General features: G+C 41.1%; 1 protein-coding gene across 2 annotated transcripts in view; it reads left to right on the top strand.

Annotated features, from left to right (window-relative positions):
• The window catches only part of MYRFL (myelin regulatory factor like), a 121998-nt gene that overhangs the window by 83721 nt on the left and 20950 nt on the right, over nucleotides 1-17327 (top strand). For both annotated transcript variants that reach the window (XM_070454606.1, XM_070454605.1), the window contains exons 14-19: nucleotides 3979-4142; nucleotides 4776-4839; nucleotides 11115-11200; nucleotides 13752-13826; nucleotides 13907-13959; nucleotides 14081-14260. In XM_070454606.1, the coding sequence (XP_070310707.1) occupies nucleotides 3979-4142; nucleotides 4776-4839; nucleotides 11115-11200; nucleotides 13752-13826; nucleotides 13907-13959; nucleotides 14081-14260 (622 nt within the window). The remainder of the gene's footprint in view (nucleotides 1-3978; nucleotides 4143-4775; nucleotides 4840-11114; nucleotides 11201-13751; nucleotides 13827-13906; nucleotides 13960-14080; nucleotides 14261-17327) is intronic.

The following is a 17327-nucleotide window of genomic DNA, read 5'->3' as shown; positions in this document are numbered from 1 at the left end:
AGAATCTGCTGTGGACGAGAGGCAGGCCCTGTCTCCAGGGGGTTATAACACTGGTCACCATGACACCAAGTGAAAGGCAGGTGGGTGAAGAGGGATGAACGCTGGTTTAGGCAGAGGGAGCAGTCAGAGGCCAGGGGATACATGATATATGTTCCATGAAGGGCACAAGGTTGGGTGTGATTAGAGCGCAGCCTGTGAAGGGGATGTGTGAAAGGCGAGGCTGAGACAGAGACACATCTAAGCTAAACAAGGCCTCTGGTTTCACAAACACTTCCTGCTGTTTTTCTGCGCACACACACTTGCCAAATGCCCTATGTGTCCTTCCAAAACAGTATGCTCATGCCGTCCATGTGTACCCTTACCCCAAAGCAAGTCTTTTAAATGCTGGGTGAAGACTACCCCTACCCCCAGCCTTCTGAGCAATTTTTGGTGGCAAGCTGGTTTAATTATTTTTAATTTTTTAAAAAATTATGGTAAAAGTCACATAACATAAAACATCTATTTTAGCCATATTTACCTTCCTGGTGGTTCAGATGATAAAGCATCTGCCTGCAATGCGGTTCGATTCCTGGGTCGGGAAGATCCCCTGGAGAAGGAAATGGCAACCCACTCCAGTACTCTTGCCTGGAGAATCCCATGGACAGAGGAGCCTGGCGGGCTACAGTCCATCGAGTCACAAAGAGTCGGACACTACTGAGCGACTAAGCACTCACACACACTATTCAGTAGGTTCTCACCAACAATCTACCTCATACAGAATAGTGTGCATATTAATTTTCATCAGTTTTACATCATGATTGTAAAGCTACACTTCAGCTGAGGTAGTGGGTTTCATTTGAAATGGTCAATAATAACTGGGCAGAGTTGAGTGATTAAATTAGATTCAACTACAAAATGGTTCTTAACCAACAGTGGGCATCAGATGGGGAAGCTTTTCAAAATTCCCCAATCTTATGCACTTCTCAGTCCTAATGAATATGAACCTCTACATGCAAGTTGGATACTTAGAAAAAGTTCCCCAGCCATCTAGGTGCACATTCATTGTTAAAATGAACTCATGGAGACCTTACCACTTGCATAGAAAAGGTCATTTTCAGAAAATTCTAGATTACATTTTTGATTAAAAATGTAGTAATGTTTTTGAATAATATATTTGTACTGACTTCACTATGATGATAGGGGGTAAGTCAGAAGTCTTCTAATAAGAGTCAATCTCCATGACATGTCCTAGAAATTTATTTTTTTTGGTAATCTTCCTTTGGATCCATAAAGTCAAAGCCATCATTACTATTGAAAGGTAGTAGTAAATCCGCTCTCCAGCTCTATTTCCTCTTAAATAGGAAAACACATGAATTATCTTCTTGCCCGTTGGATCTACATGGAAGATGCATGGTTCTGGCAAATTTGAGTTGGAGAACTCGGAGCTGGCTTTTCATCATTATTGACATGTAGCCAAACAAATGCAGCCATCATTCATGTGTCATGAGGCAGCATGAAAAGTCCTGTGGGGAAACATGGCAGAAAAAACTGACTGTGGTTTAGAGAGGACACCAATATCATTTTCCACAGTCTGTTTTAGTGTGAACTAAATCACAAATTAATATATCAAGCAAACTTTTTTTTAAAGGAGAAAAAAATGAAGCCAGTTGCCAAGAAAATTTTTTTTAAATATTATGAGAAATAGTAATTCCAGTGAGGATGGAGAGAAGTAGGTAGATTCAGTAGATTTTGGATGATGAACTGTGTGATGGATTTCCTGCAGGGGGAGGGAGTCAGAGATGATACTTAGGAACCTGTGTTGGACTGCTAAGTGGACGTCATATGACCTTGTGACCCACTCTAAATAATACAGTTATAATTCTACTCTAAGGCTTTCTACTCATTACAGTAAATTGTAACATGACATTTATTATGGTTTAGAACCATAGAATGTCATTCCTATCTTCGTGATTTCTGATTTGTTTTTATAAAGCAAATTTAGAAGTAAAGGGAAATCTGTACCAGAATTAGAAAATTTAGAAGAGCCTTTGTTGGGAGACTTTTTTTTTTTGCTTTGTTTTTATTTTGTGATTTATTTATTTTTAAACATTTTCTTAATGAAAAATTTCAAACATACAAAATGAGAGAAGAATAATAAAATGCATTTATATACTTCATTCAGATTCCACAGTTATCAATTCATCTCTGATCTTATTTTAGTTAAATAAACTATCCTCCCTTACAGCTGAATTTTTTTAGCTTTGTTGAGATATAATTGACACACAGCACTATGTCAGTTTAAGGTGTACAACATGATGATTTGATATAGACTTATATTGCAAAATGATTGCCATAATAAGGTTAATCAACATACCCATCACCTCATATAATTACATTTTGTGTGTGTGTGTGTGTGTGTGTGTGTGTGTGTGTGTGAGAACATTTAAGATTTACTCTCTTATCAACTTTCAAGTAAATAATATAGTATTGTTAATTGTGGGACTTCCCAGGTGTCTCAGTGGTAAAGAATCTACCTGCTAATACAAGAGATACAAGAAATATGAGCTCAATCTCTGGGTTGGGAAGATCCCCGGGAGAAGGAAATGGCAACTCACCCCAGTATTCTTGCTTGGGAAATCCCATGGACAGAGGAGCCTGGTGGGCTACAGCCCATGAGGTCACAAGGAGTCAGACACGACTTAGTCATTGAGCATGCCCACAGAAGATAGACACGCATGTTCCTATGATGGCTGAAGTGTGTGGAGAGGGGAAGGCATGGCTGGCATGCTGTGGGTTTTTTGTTTTTTTTTTTATTAGTTGGAGGCTAATCACTTTACAATATTGTAGTGGTTTTTGTCATACATTGACATGAATCAGCCATGGATTTACATGTATTCCCCATCCCGGTCCCCCCACCCACCTCCCTCTCCACCCGATCCCTCTGGGTCTTCCCAGTGCACCAGGCCCGAGCACTTGTCTCATGCATCCAACCTGGGCTGGTGATCTGTTTCACCCTAGATAATATACATGTTTCGATGCTGCTCTCTTGAAACATCCCACCCTCGCCTTCTCCCACAGAGTCCAAAAGTCTGTTCTGTACATCTGTGTCTCTTTTTCTGTTTTGCATATAGGGTTATCATTACCATCTTTCTAAATTCCATATATATGTGTTAGTATACTGTAATGGTCTTTATCTTTCTGGCTTACTTCACTCTGTATAATGGGCTCCAGTTTCATCCATCTCATTAGAACTGATTCAAATGAACATGCTGTGGTTTTGGTTGGTCTCTCCTTTGTTGCTGTTTCTGACATGTTGATAACTTCTCTGAATAGAAGGAATTAAGTATTGTTTTTAAAACTTTGTTTAAGCTAAAATATAAATTACATGCAACAGCAAGACAGAATTAACGCCTAAAGAATTGTTCTCTCATTTATGAATGAAGAAACTGAAGCTCAGAGCAGTTGTTCTATTTTACTGGTCCCTCACATCTAGCAGGTGGCAGAGCTCAGAGAAGAGCCCAGATCTTCATTCCTGCTTCCTTCACCTGAGCAATTTGATGTACATTTTATCAGGAGTCATTCCTTATGATGATTTAGTGATGCACACACAAATCAACATTCAGAAGCCTGTTCTGACTTTCTTTTTATGAGTTTTAAATAGAGCCTAATGGCCACTGAAAATAAATCTTTCGATTCAAAACTTGACAATGTCCTTCAGCTCCGTTCTCTCTCTTAGATTACAAGGACATATCTCCATTTTATTGCAAATTGAACATAAGCAGTTTTACTGCACAACCAGAAGTTTAGCAAGATCACTTTAAGTTTCAAGCCTCTAGACTTGTCTTGAATGAACTTGAGGCTGTGTGTGTTGTGTGTGTGTGTGTGTGTGTGTATAACCATTTTCAATGGAATGTTGAACTGTTTTTAGATTGGCTGTGGACACTTGTCTAGTGGTCTCAAATTGTAAACTTCTATGCTCTGAATTATTTTCATTTTTAGGACCAGATCTTCATGGAAAATGTGGGTGCAGTGAAGCAGCTTTGCAAATTAACCAACAACCTTGAAGAAAGAATAGAAGAGTTAGAAATATGGAACAGAAAGCTGGCCAGGCTAAAGCGGCTCAGTAGTTGGAAGTCCTCTGCCAGTGAGGCAAGCTCAATCAGGTACCTCCACGACTGCCATAGAAATTTGGAGAAAGGGAGAATGAGGGTCTCTCTATAACTAGAAAGACCTTTCTATAACAATCTGAATGGTTTGTCTACCAAGCAGCAACCATTACTTTATTTTAATTAAGTCTCTATTCTTCTTTTAGAATGAATGTTTTGAAACACAATTATTTTATGTGATAATTTTCTTATTTTTTCTGTTGCTGCTTTTAAGATAAAACAAAATATAATGGATCTATTTAAGAGTGGGGATTATAGGATGTGCTACATTTTAAAAAATGACAGCCTCTCTTTTTAACAAGGAAAGGGGACCATTTCTAAATTTAGAAAACCATGTTTGGTCCTCAGGGACAAAACTTATTCTATTTTTCATTACTTAAGGAGGTAAGTGCATATTTTCTAGGGTATAGTTTTGAGAAAAAGGGAAATGTACATTTTAATGCATTTATTTATATTTACTAAAGCTTTTATACACAAAAAGAACTCTGAGTTGCCTTGACTTTGCTTTTTAAAATTACCACTGTATTACAAAAAAGAGCCATACTGTGTTAGTGACAGCCTGGGCCTTTGTCATATAACTCCCAGAGAGGCATTTGATTTGTAATTAATTTTCTCTTTCTCTTTTCAAAGCAAATTTAGCAGAGCTCTTAGTGCATCTTCTCCAAAAAGGACCATTTCCAAAAAAAACAGCAAGGTAAATAGACTTAAATTTATAATGAACAGAGAAGATATTTTCTATTAAAATGGAGTTTATGAAAATTAATCAAGAAGCTTTTTTCTTCATTTATTTGTTGATGGGTTCTCTAGTATGTATCCTTATGTGCTTAAGGCATTTAAATATTATTCCTTTATTAGATATTATTGGTTTTTCAAAGAGGAGTTTAGGGGTATGAGTATAGAACACATTCATTTCAGAAATATTACTCTGCCAGTTTTTGTGTGTATATCCCCATTAAGTGAAATTCATCAGCAGATGACCCTGGGTTATAAGACCTATGTGTATTCCTTGACTAGATTTAGTCCTTTATCTTTGCTTCCAAAAGATCCAAAAGGGATGTCAGTTAACCTCTAAATCTCTCTTTTCCCTTTGATATTCGGTACTGTATATGCAAATAGAGACTAGGTATTCACTTTCTCGCAAAGCTTAAAATGTGGCAACTTTATTAACGAATGGAGCATTTCATCAAAGAGGATAACATTTACAGTAAAAAATGAAGGTTAATCATTAGCTTAAAGGACAGCCTCTCCATGGCAGAGAAGTGTCAGGGAGGGCCAAGCTGCAGTCCTCTCTTCTGCATTCATAGAAAGCTGTGACCCTCAGTTCACCCCTCAGATCCACTGCTGTTCCCAGAGGAAGATATTTATGACCTTCATCTATATCCTGTTAAGGGCTGACCTGATATTTGGGCCATTGTCCTGGTTTATTCTCTACTTCTTCTGTTGTACATCACTGAACTATTCTAAGAGGATTTAAGAAGAGTACAGTATTCTACTAAAAAGTACTAAAATGCTATACTGCAGACAAATTTCTTGATATATGTCAACAGATATAAATACATGGATAAATAAACATGTAGAAGTGTTCTTTGGCAAGTTTACTTTAATTGCATTGGGAAACAGATAATACCATGAACTTCCAGATGTTCAAGCTGGATTTAGAAAAGGCAGAAGACCCGGAGATCAAATTGCTAACATCCCTTGGATCATCGAAAAAAGCATGAGAGTTCCAGAAAAACATCTACTTCTGCCTTACTGACTACGCCAAAGCCTTTAACTGTGTGGATCACAACAAACTATGAAAAATTCTTAAAGAGATGGGAATACCAGACCATCTGACCTGCCTCATGAGAAATTTGTATGCAGGTCAAGAAGCAACAGTTAGAACTGGACATAGAACAACAGACTGGTTCCAAACCAGGAAAGGAGTACGTCAAGGCTGTATATTGTCACCCTGCTTATTTAACTTATATGCAGAGTACATCATGAGAAATGCTGGGCTGAATGAAGTACAAGCTGGAATCAAGACTGCCAGGAGAAATATTAATAACCTCAGATATGCAGATGACACCACCCTTATATCAGAAAGTGAAGAAGAACTAAAGGACCTCTTGATGAAAGTGAAAGAGGAGAGTGAAAAAGTTGACTTAAAACTCAACATTCAGAAAACTAAGATCATGGCATAGGGTCCCTTCACTTCATGGCAAATAGATGGGGAAATAATGGAAACAGTGAGAATCTTTATTTTGGGGGGCTCCAAAATTACTGCAGATGGTGACTGCAACCATGAAATTAAGATGCTTGGTCCTTGGAAGAAATCTTATGACCAAACTAGACAGCATATTAAAAAGCAGAGACATTACTTTGCCAACAAAGTTCTGTCTAGTCAAAGCTATGGTTTTTCCAGTAGTCATGTATGGATGTGAGAGTTGGGCTATAAAGAAAGCTGAGCACCAAAGAATTGATGCTTTTGACTGTGGTATTGGAGAAGACTCTTGAGAGTCCCTTGGACTGCAAGGAGATCCAACCAGTCTATCCTAAAGGAAATCAATCCTGACTATTCATTGGAAGGACTGATGCTGAAGCTAAAACTCCAATACTTGGGTCACCTGATGTGAAGAACTGACTCATTTGAAAAGACCCTGATGCTGGGAAAAATTGAAGGAAAGAGGAGAAGGGGACAACAGAGGATGAGGTGGTTGGATGGCATCACCGACTCAATGGACATGAGTTTGAGTAAGCTCCAAGAGTTGGTGATGGACCGGGAAGCCTGGCGTGCTGCAGTCCATGGGGTTTCAAAGAGTCGGACACAACTGAGTAACTGAACTGAGCTGAACTGAACTGAACAGAACAGATAATAATAGTGTCTACCTTACAAAAATAATTGATAGGATTAAATGATCTAAAGTCCTCGGCACAATGCCCAGCACATAGCAGGTTGCTCAATAAACACAAAATACTAACAATATTGTGTAGGGAAGGCGCTCTTTGTACTAACCCGTTTGCAAGGGAATAGAAGGAACTGTATCTACATCAGTGGAGGCCCTGATAGGAGGGTACCATTTGGTTCTTGTGGGCCCTGGTGGCTCAACAGTGAAGAATCCACCTGCAATGCAGGAGCTGCAGGAGACTCAGGTTGGATCCCTGGGTCAGGAAGATCCCCTGGAGGAGGGTATTGCAACCCACTCCAGTATTCTTGCCTGGACAATCCCATGGACAGAGGAGCCTGGCGGGCTACAGTCCATGGGGTTGCAAAAGAGTTGGACCCCGCTGAGGCAACTTAGCAAGCACACATGCATTTGGTTCCTGTGTAACCTTTGTAGCAACCATCTTGCACCTAAGAGATCTCTTTCTTTCAGTTTTCTTAGGATTTTAACTACAATGTATGTCCATGAGAACAGACTCTGTGTCCGCCTTCCTCACTCTCTGTCCCCGGGGACTGACACATAGTGTGTACTCAAGAACCACTCGTTAAATCAATGCGTGAATGGAAACCAGTCTGAAAATATTCCCTGTAGGCTCACAATCTAAATTTAAAGCATTAAGAGATTTAATGTCTTGAGTGCATGGGTGGCGGGGGAGTTGGGGGGTGAACACAGAGTCTAGGACTTATATAGACATTGAAGAGCATCTATTCAATTCAAAGACCTCTTATAGTCACTGTCTTATGCCTGTGGAGGCAAAGTTGAGTAAGATGTGGCCTCTTCTAAGGAATTTTAAGCTAGGGACTTCCCTGGTGGTCCAGTGGGTAAGACATTGCCTTCCAATGCAGGGAGGGCATGTCCCCCTCACCCCAGGGGGTCAGGGAGGTTAGATACCACATGCCTTGGGGCCAAAAAACCCAAAACAGAAAACAGAAGCAATATTGTAACAAATTCAATGAAGATTTTTAAAGGGTCTACATTAAAAAAAAAATCTTAAAGAGAAGAAAAAAGAAGTTTAAAGTAGCCAGGGAAAATAAGAAGAGAATAAAAAGACCAGTTGTACCTGGAAGTGATAAATAATGTACAAGCTCAGAGCACTGTGGGAGTATCATGGGAACCAGGCTTTCAAGGGGGCAAAGCTTTGGCTGGAAAGTGCCAGGAGCTGCTGGATCAGCTCTGGATGGAATGACAGAATCGAAGGTCTAGGAGCTGGTGCTGGCTTCATTGACTAGGTGGGAGTTTGTTAGGGAGAAGAGGAGAAGTTAAGGCTGAAAATAAGTCTCAGTTTCTGGATCACCGGTTAAGGAGTTCATTTGGTAGCCAGGAAGCCCTTTTGAATAATAACAATAAGTTGTACAGTGTCTCCTTTCTTTACAGACAGAAAAAGGGAGACAGCATGACATCGAGAATAAGAGCACATATTCTGAAAGTGTCATTGCTCAATTGTGCCTGACTCTCTGCAACCCCATGGACTGTAGCCCATCAAGCTCCTCAGTCCATGGAATTCTCCAGGCAAGAAAACTGGAGTGAGTTGCCATTCCCTCCTCCAGGGAATCTTCTCAACCCAGAGATCGAACCCGGGTCTCCTGCATTGCAGAAAGATTCTTTCTGTCTGAGCCACCAGGGGAGCCCCATAGATTCTGAAGCCAAGTGTTATTTGGGTCAAAGCCTGGCTTTGTAACTTATTAGCTGTGTGATCTTGAGTGAAGAACTTAGCCTCCCTGGGCCTCATTTTTCCCCATCTCTAAAATAGGGATGAGAATAGTACTTGTGCCTTATAAGGGTAGTTGAGGATCATTGTGAGGTTCAATAAATTAGTATACATAAAGCACTCAGAAGAGGGTGTGACACATGAGTGTCGTATAAGTGTTCACCATTAGTATTTTCAACCCCACTCTTTCAGTGGTTCTCATACTTTGGCATGTATCAGAGTCTTCCAGGGAGCTTGGTAAAATACCAATGTGTGCTGTTGACTTGGGTGAAGTTGAAAAAACCTCAGAGTTCAAGTAAAAATTCACTGAGGACATGGAGAAGAAGGGCGAAAGGGAAGGAACTGATGCAGACACTTTTCATTATCCTGCTTCTTATAGATTCCCAGCCCCCACCTCGGTCTGAACGGAAACCTATTGAATCAGAATGTTTCAGGGCATTTAGATTTTTAACAAGCTCCATAGTAATCTTCATGCAAACTTGAATTTGAGAACCATTACGCTGTTAATTAGATTCACCCAATAACTCTGTAAAGTAGGCAGGTATGATTTCATCCTTCCTATTTTATTGATGAAGAAAATGAGGATCAATGACACTTCGATGACTTGTTCAGGGCTTGACTCCAAGTCTGACTCCAGGTCTTGGGTGATTTTCCTATATTAGGTCAAAGGATTTGGAATAAAACCATAGAGATTTAAAACAATCTGGCACCTTTAGGGAGTAGGTTGGAAGGGAAGCTGCTATCCTGAAATTAATACTATTTAATTCTAATCAATTCATTAAATTCCATTGAGTTCCTTCTGTGCACAGAGCACTAGCAGAGCATGCTCAGAACTATTCCAGTGAGATGTGGGAAATGGTATAAACCATCCACTTCTTGGGATTCAGTGATGGTGGTTTAGTTGCTAAGTTGTGTCTGACTCTTTGTGACCCCATGGACTGTAGCCCACAGGCTAATCTGTCCATGCGATTTTTCAGGCAAGAATACTGGAGTGGCTTGCCATTTCCTTCTCCAGGGGAATCTTCCCCACCCAGGGATTGAACCTGGGTCTCCTGCATTGCAAGTGGATCTTTAGCAACTGAGCTATTGGTATTCAGTGAAAGTGAAAGCCACTTAGTCTTGTCAGACTCTTTGCAACCCCATGGACTATACAGTCCTTGGAATTCTCCAGGCCAGAATACTGGAGTGGACAGCCTTTCCCTTCTCCAGGAGATCTTCCCAACCCAGGGATTGAACCCAGGTCTCCCACATTGTAGGTGGATTCTTTACCAGCTGAGCCACAAGGGAAGCCTATTGGTATTCAGAGTGGCTTCTTATTGCACCTATGCATGACTCAGTCATAATATATATTTTATATATATATATATATATATAATAGCCTTAAAGATTTGGGTAATTGTTAAAAAGGGTGCAGTTAATCCCACCCACAATATTACAATGAAGAACATTTTCTTTATGCAGATAATCTGCCCAAGAAATTCAAAGACCAATTTAAGCTTTTTCTTGTCTACTCCTTCAATTCCTTTCTTACCCTGGACCCCCAGGAGGAAGCAAACATAACACTTTCTATTGCATTAGTAGGAAAACTCATATTTAAAGAGCTTATATTTAACTGGGCAGAAAACCTCTCCTATCTCTAGTCAGATTTCTCACCAACTGCACAGCTGTCTATCCTAGTTCTGGCTCATTCCTCATGTGCAAGTTTTTAATGCAAATATGTACCAGTCCTAAAGATTTATCTCATTTATTTCCTAGAGAGTGTAATTTACTTATTTTCATTTCCCCCTAGAGTGTTACTCATCATAGTACTTAATGTATATTTGCTGAAGGGGTATAAGAATAAATAAGACACAGGCCCAGAACTGTTCTCAAAAATAGGTGGTGGAATTGGATACTAATATACATGATTTAAGGAGTAATTAATAGTATTTCATGCCACAAAAACCTTTTCTGCAATTTTTCATGCTGCCTGAGATTCTTCCATTGGGATTTATTCTATCATGTCTTGAAGACATTTTTCAAAAGTATCTTATTAAAAGAAATGAACCTCTGTGTTCTGACAGTATCTTGTCTGGTAGGTCCTCTTTTCTCAAAAAACTTCAAGAATAAGTGCTAAATGAATGGCACAGACAATTGTCCTGCAGGGAAAAGAGAGCGTGGCCTGGAGTGCCAAGGAAAAGGAAGGACTTGGCTTTGAAACAACTTCGTTTTCAAAGAGGAGGAGGGAGAGATAGGCTGAAGGCAGCAGCAAAGATCCCCTGGGGAGTGAGTCTTCAGACATCCTTCTCAAAGTTGGTGTCACTGATTTGTCATTTCTCATTGCTGAATTTTTTATAGGTTTCTTTTTCAGGAAAAAAACAGTCATGTCCTAACTGGGTTTTCCAGACCTTGGTTATAACCCTCATTGCTGTGATGGCATTTTGGTAAGAAAAACATCAGTGTTATGCTACATCAAGCTCTTTTTCCATCTTCCTTTCTCACACATGGACTGGGGACTTACTTTCTATTTACTTTGAAGACTGAGAAGCCCTTTAAACCAGGTGTTGGTCTTTGATTTCACTTAGAGATGAGGGAGCCCTTTGTAAACTCATTCTTTGAAGGAAAAAAAAAACCACAGGCTTTCTGCTCTTAAATATGCAGTGATCTTTTTTATAATCAACTGATTATTTTTTACTAGGCCATTGTGCCTTTCATGTTTGTGTGTATGCATGTTTGTGTGTGCATAAATGTGTGTATCTTGTTTAGTCCTGCCCTGCAAATAACTGTTGCAAAATCTTTGCTCTCCTTTCCCATCTACTTGGAGGAAAAGAGTGAGTAAACAATCAGGTACAATCCACTCTCCCCTGGATACTTAAATTTATTAGGATTCTTCTGGGTTTTGTGCCAAAAGAGACTATCAGATTATCCCAAGATATGCAATATGATGAAATGCTAGCCAAATGTGCTAAGCAGTTAAAGCAAATGAATACAGAAAGGACGAGGTACTTGCTAGGCAAGTATTGGATACCCTTGGTCTACCATCCCCCCTCCACAGGAGGAAGAGTCATGCTTTTCTGGAATGAGAGATTTTTCTCAGGCCTTTGATCTTCAGGCCTGGACTTCCGCTATGATCGCTCCTCAGCCTTTGAGCCCCGGTCATCTTGCCTGTGTCTTCCCTGCCTTCTGGTTTCCTGTCACTATTCACAGGGTGAAATGGGTATTTATCTATCCCTCCAAAATGCTGTGTTAGTGTGGGAAAGGACTCGCTCCTGGGCCATGTCCCAGATGAGACAGTTATCCTCAGAGGCTAAGTAAGCGATGGGCCCAAAGATGCTTCCGGTTCCTTGAACTAAGGCAGCTTCCTAGTTATAGGAGACATTGTTGGTCTCTCTGTACCCTTCTCTCCCCTCAGAATTTTAACTTTTCACTTGCTACTGCCCACTGTGGGGAGCATCCCCAAGTATTTGACACCACTACATGGAACTTCCATAGAAGCTGGTGTCCTTTCTTCTCTCTTCTAAATGAACTTGTCTTCTGCTAGGATTCTCAGTTCAGCAGAGCGTGAGCACCTTGACCTTTCACAGACATGCTTAACATTCTCTAGAGACAGAGGTTCCCATGAAAGCCAAATGCAAAGCTTATAGGAAGTCTAATTTTGACATGAAGAAACTGCTCTTTAAACTGATTTTAAACTGCTCATCAGATCTTATGAATTCCAATGTTGTTGACCTCCAAGGCCAGAAATAGGTAGTATTAGGCTTATTGTCTTGTTTCCAGCCTGTGGTGTACCCAAGAGGGCTCAAAGCCCTAAAGAAAGGAGCAGATACCTATTTTGGTCTGTGGTCCTAGAAGCTGCCCAGGCTATGCATTGACGCAAATAGCAGACGGATCAGAAAACATGTTTAAGGATTAATAGTAGGGAGATAGAGAATGGGGAATGTGGGAGAACAAAGTCAGAGAGACTGGACCACAGCAAGTAGTTGCCAGGGCAACGCAACAGATTCTGTCTGATGGCATCTTTGGGGCTCAGCATGGCTTTTACCAAGCAGCCCTGTGTCCGCTGGGTAGTAACCAGCTGCTTCTGAGAAAACTCTGGGAATTCTTTCTCTATGAGCTGAATTCAAATAGGGGTACATTTCTTTGTTTGTATTTAATGATGGTAAACCCACTACCTTTGATGGGGAACAAAATAATGAGGAGTTGAGTCTAGGGAACCAGATGTGACACCGAGAAGGCAGGAGGTCAAGTGAGGTCCCCCTGTGTCAGGCCCACACACAGTGGGATGGTAGAGTTTTACAGACACCCTCCCAGAGAGGAGGATGCTGAGTGTTGGGATGTGTGAGTGGTATCAGGAATAGCTTCCCAAAGCTCAGGACCTTTGAGGAAAGCCTCCACTTGGATGTATAAGTTCTGATCATTATGGGGAACGACACACTCAGTACTTTGAAGTCACATAGAGTGGAAATGTGTGCTTTATGGCGCTGCTTTTCCTTCTTCTGTCCAATTTGGTGTACTGCACTCTCAAAAGACAGGCTGCAGGAAGATGTCAGAAGCAGCCAAAAGGATTGGGACCTACTGCTGACTAAACCTCTGTGGCCTTTCATCTCCCTGCACTATCACGTGGCCGCCTCCACTGAGGGATGTGAACTTTGCTCTGACTTTTTCCTGCAAGGAGCAGAGGGCTTCCTCCAGCGCTCTACACACTTCCTCTTGTAATCTTTTGCTAGTGACAGACACTTCTGAGACAGCTTGCCAGGGTCAGGGGTCTGCTTGTGGAAAAATGCGCCACCTACCCCAGGAGCCTCTGAGCTCCAGGAAGACTGGGAGATTGTTCTCACCAGGGCAAAGAAGCAGAGCTATGCTGGTTTCCATGGCCGCCCGCCCCTTGCTCGCTCATCTGTGTGGTCTGGGAGGGGACATCTCTGGCAGCGGGTTATGTGAGATTTATCTGGAATCAAATCAGCCACATAACTCTTTTGTTATTTTTTTAAACAGTGGCTTGACGATAGTCTCCCTTTACATACTTAGCTTAAAAGATCAAGACCGATGTACCCCAAGTGCTCCTTCCAGGTAAGAGTTCCCATCTTCTTTTCCTTCGGGAAGGACTCTTGAAGGCCTCTTTCATTAATTATTTTGTTCTCCTCCTCCAGCAACCTCACAAGCTCTCAGGAGCCAGCTCTGCCCTCTACAGCTTCCCCCTCGGGTAAGATCTCCCCATCGGTCACCTTCAAACCCAGCCTGGGTTTCATGTGAATTGTCAACAGAAGAACCAGCCTTTCAGGTTAACCTTATCACTTCCCTCCTCTCTTCCTGATGCCTTGCAGCACCTAATACAACCCTGGCAACCACACCACCCTCCTTCCAAGTACCCGAGATCACGTTCTGTGAGATCCTGCCGTGTCAGCAGACTTATTGCTGCCCCATCTGGGGAACAAGAAGAGACCTCTCAAGCCCTGTGCAAAGACAGGTGGAGGAGCAGGAGCCGAATCAGGGGCCATGGGGAGGTAAGAACAATCAAAGGGTAACAACTAGTGCTTTGAATCTGAGAGGTTTGCTCCCCTTCCCAATGTTTACGTGGTTAGTCTGTTAATGAGTCTAGACAATGGTTCCACTCCTCTGTTAGGTGTGGCAAGATCTTTAAAAACACAAACACACAAACTTGCAATCATTTCAGTTCAGTTCAGTTCAGTTGCTCAGTCGTGTCCAACTCTTTGCGACCCCATGAACCGCAGCACGCCAGGCCTCCCTGTCCATCACCAACTCCTGGAGTTTATTCAAACTCATGTCCATTGAGTCAGTGATGCCATCCAACCATCTCATCCTCTGTTGTCCCCTTCTCCTCCTGCCTTTAATCTTTCCCAGCATCAGGGTCTTTTCCAAGGAGTCAGTTCTTTGAATCAAGTGGCCAAAGTATTGGAGTTTCAGCTTTAGCATCAGTCCTTCCAATGAATATTCAGGACTGATCTCCTTTAGGATGGACTGGTTGGATCTCCTTGCAGTCCGAGGGACTCTCAAGAGTCTTCTCCAACACCACAGTTCAGAAGCATCAATTCTTCAGCACTCAGCTTTCTTTCACATCAAATGATTGCATTTACAATATTGAATTCCCAAAATATTGAAGTGTGGATGGATTCATGTGAAAGGGTCTCATTTGTCCTTTGCCAACCAAAATAGTAATAGTAGCACAAGTGAAGTCATCATGTGCAGATGGGTAGACTTTTTGACTCACTTAGAACTTAAAAAGTGATGTAGCATCTGGGCTCTCTACCCAAACCAAGTGTGACAAGATGTAAATGGCTTTGAAGATTCTGAGAGTTCACGGTAGGCTTTAAGTCCATGAAAAAAAGCCCACTTTCAAATTATCTTCTTGGGTCATAGACAAACATACACACATATACACGTATGCACGCATGTGCACACACATGCGCACATACTGGTGCTCTTTTAGTATCAGAATGTTCATGCTAAAAAAGCTGAGAATTCCCTGGTGGTCCAGTAGTTAGGACTCCATGCTTCCACTGCAGGGGGCACAGGTTCAGATCTGGGAACTGAGATTTCACATGCCCCGAGGCCAAAAAAAATATGGAAACTTGATTAAGGACAAAATTATCGCTGAAAGATCAAATACTGCACATCTAAATGTATACTAAGTTTTTTTTTTTTTTTTTTCAGAAATTTCCTTCTGTATACACACGTATTAGCAAGTGTCTAAAATAATAATGTGTGCACCGCTCAGTCATGTCTGACCCTTTGCAACCTTATGGACTGTAGCCCACCAGACTCCTCTGTCCATGGGATTCTCTAGGCTAGAATACCAGAGTGGGTTGCCATTTCCTTCTCCAGGGGATCTTCCTGACCCAGGGATTGACCCAAGTCATTGTAGGTGGATTCTTTACTGACTGGACCACCAGGGAAGCCCAAAATAATAATGATAATTATGCTAATAATAACAATACATACATATCAGTGTGACTTATCAATTAGAACGCTATGGTAACAACTCCCAAATCACAGTGCTTAATGTGACAAAAATTTATTTCACTCTATACATCAAATGTGCATCAAAAGACAGATCTTGTACATCATGCCATTCAGGACTCAGCTGATGAAGCTCCTTCTCAGTACATATTTCCACAATCTCTACAGAAGTGGTAAAAGAACAGGGCAAATTGTGCATCGGCTGTTAGGGCTTGCACTAAGTCACTTCTGCTTACATGTTATTCACCAAAGCAAGTGACATTGGTTATGTCTAATTTAAAAACAGTTGGTGAAGTGCAGACCTACACATGCCTGGAAGAAGAGGAACCAGAATATTTTTGAATAGCCCAAATTATGAATGACATCATTATCATCAACGGTTGAAGTTTGGGGGCAGCAATGTAAGCTTCTCTATTATTTTATATTTGAAGCTTGAATAAATAGCTTCTACAAACCATTGTTATCACCATCATCAGTAATACTACGTTATGAGGTATTACTACTGTAGACAAAGTACCATCATAAGTAGTCTACATGACTAAGTTGTTTAGTTCTCGAAAGCTTGAAAGATAGGCAGCTTTATGATCTTTTTTTTTTTTTCCCAGTGAGGAAGCTAAGGCACAGAGAGTTTTCCCCACAGCTACAGGAAGCAATGTTTATACTGTTTCTCTCTTGAAAGCAATTTTTGTTTGAACTTGGAAACAGATGCATCACTATAGAATGAAGATAAAAGTTCATTTTAAAGAAAAAAATTAATTTCAGTCATCACATCCTCAATGGTTTTAAATATGGAAAAATCCCTTACTGTCACAAAAATCCCCCAGAACCTTCATCTCTTGCTTAGAGCACATGGAACCTTATGGCTGGCCAATCTTTCCCTTACCATGGGAGTCCACCTTGGGGACACTTGGTGTCCTTTTCTGAGAGCAGTGCTCAGATGAGACCATCTCACTCATGTGAGGTGGATAATCATGGATCCTGAACAGGAAGAGGTTGGACACTGGCCCGATCTTCACTTCCAAAAAGTTTTTTGACTTTTGTGCAAATTCACACCTATAGCCACCATCTCTTCCCATCAAGGGGAGATTGGGAAGAGCAGACCATATCAAACCAGATGAAGGTTTGCTGCTCTCTGCTCTGGGACAATGAATGTCTGCTCACCTTACGTTTCCATAATGACAAGAGACACTGGAGAGACTCCTGGAGAGAGATCTGCCCCAAGCATCTGGCTGTGTCCTCCTAGATGCAGCAGTCAACTTCTCTGGCTAAGAATGGAGTTGAAGTTCTGCTTTATCAGGCTCTCTTACACACTGGGCAATTGTTTCCTCTTCTCTCTTTCCACTTGAGAAAAAAAATGGAAAGGATTGAAATGTTCTGTTTACTATCACCTTCAGGAAACTTGAAAACTCTGGGGGATTTAGGGTTATAGAGGGTCACAGAGCAGCTTCGAGTGGTGCCCTGATTTTTTGACCCTGAGATTATGAATCCATTATGCTTTTGAAATTATTTGACCAAAAAAGTATCAATATATAGAGGGAGAATGTAACTATAAGTTCAGTTAAGCTTTTAAATGAATTGTTTTTGTTAATCTAA

This window comes from Odocoileus virginianus, chromosome 24, assembly GCF_023699985.2.
Source record: "Odocoileus virginianus isolate 20LAN1187 ecotype Illinois chromosome 24, Ovbor_1.2, whole genome shotgun sequence".
NCBI classification, from domain to species: domain Eukaryota; kingdom Metazoa; phylum Chordata; class Mammalia; order Artiodactyla; family Cervidae; genus Odocoileus; species Odocoileus virginianus.
The sequence above is the reverse complement of the archived record's forward strand: the minus strand, read 5'-3'. Positions and strand labels throughout refer to the sequence as shown.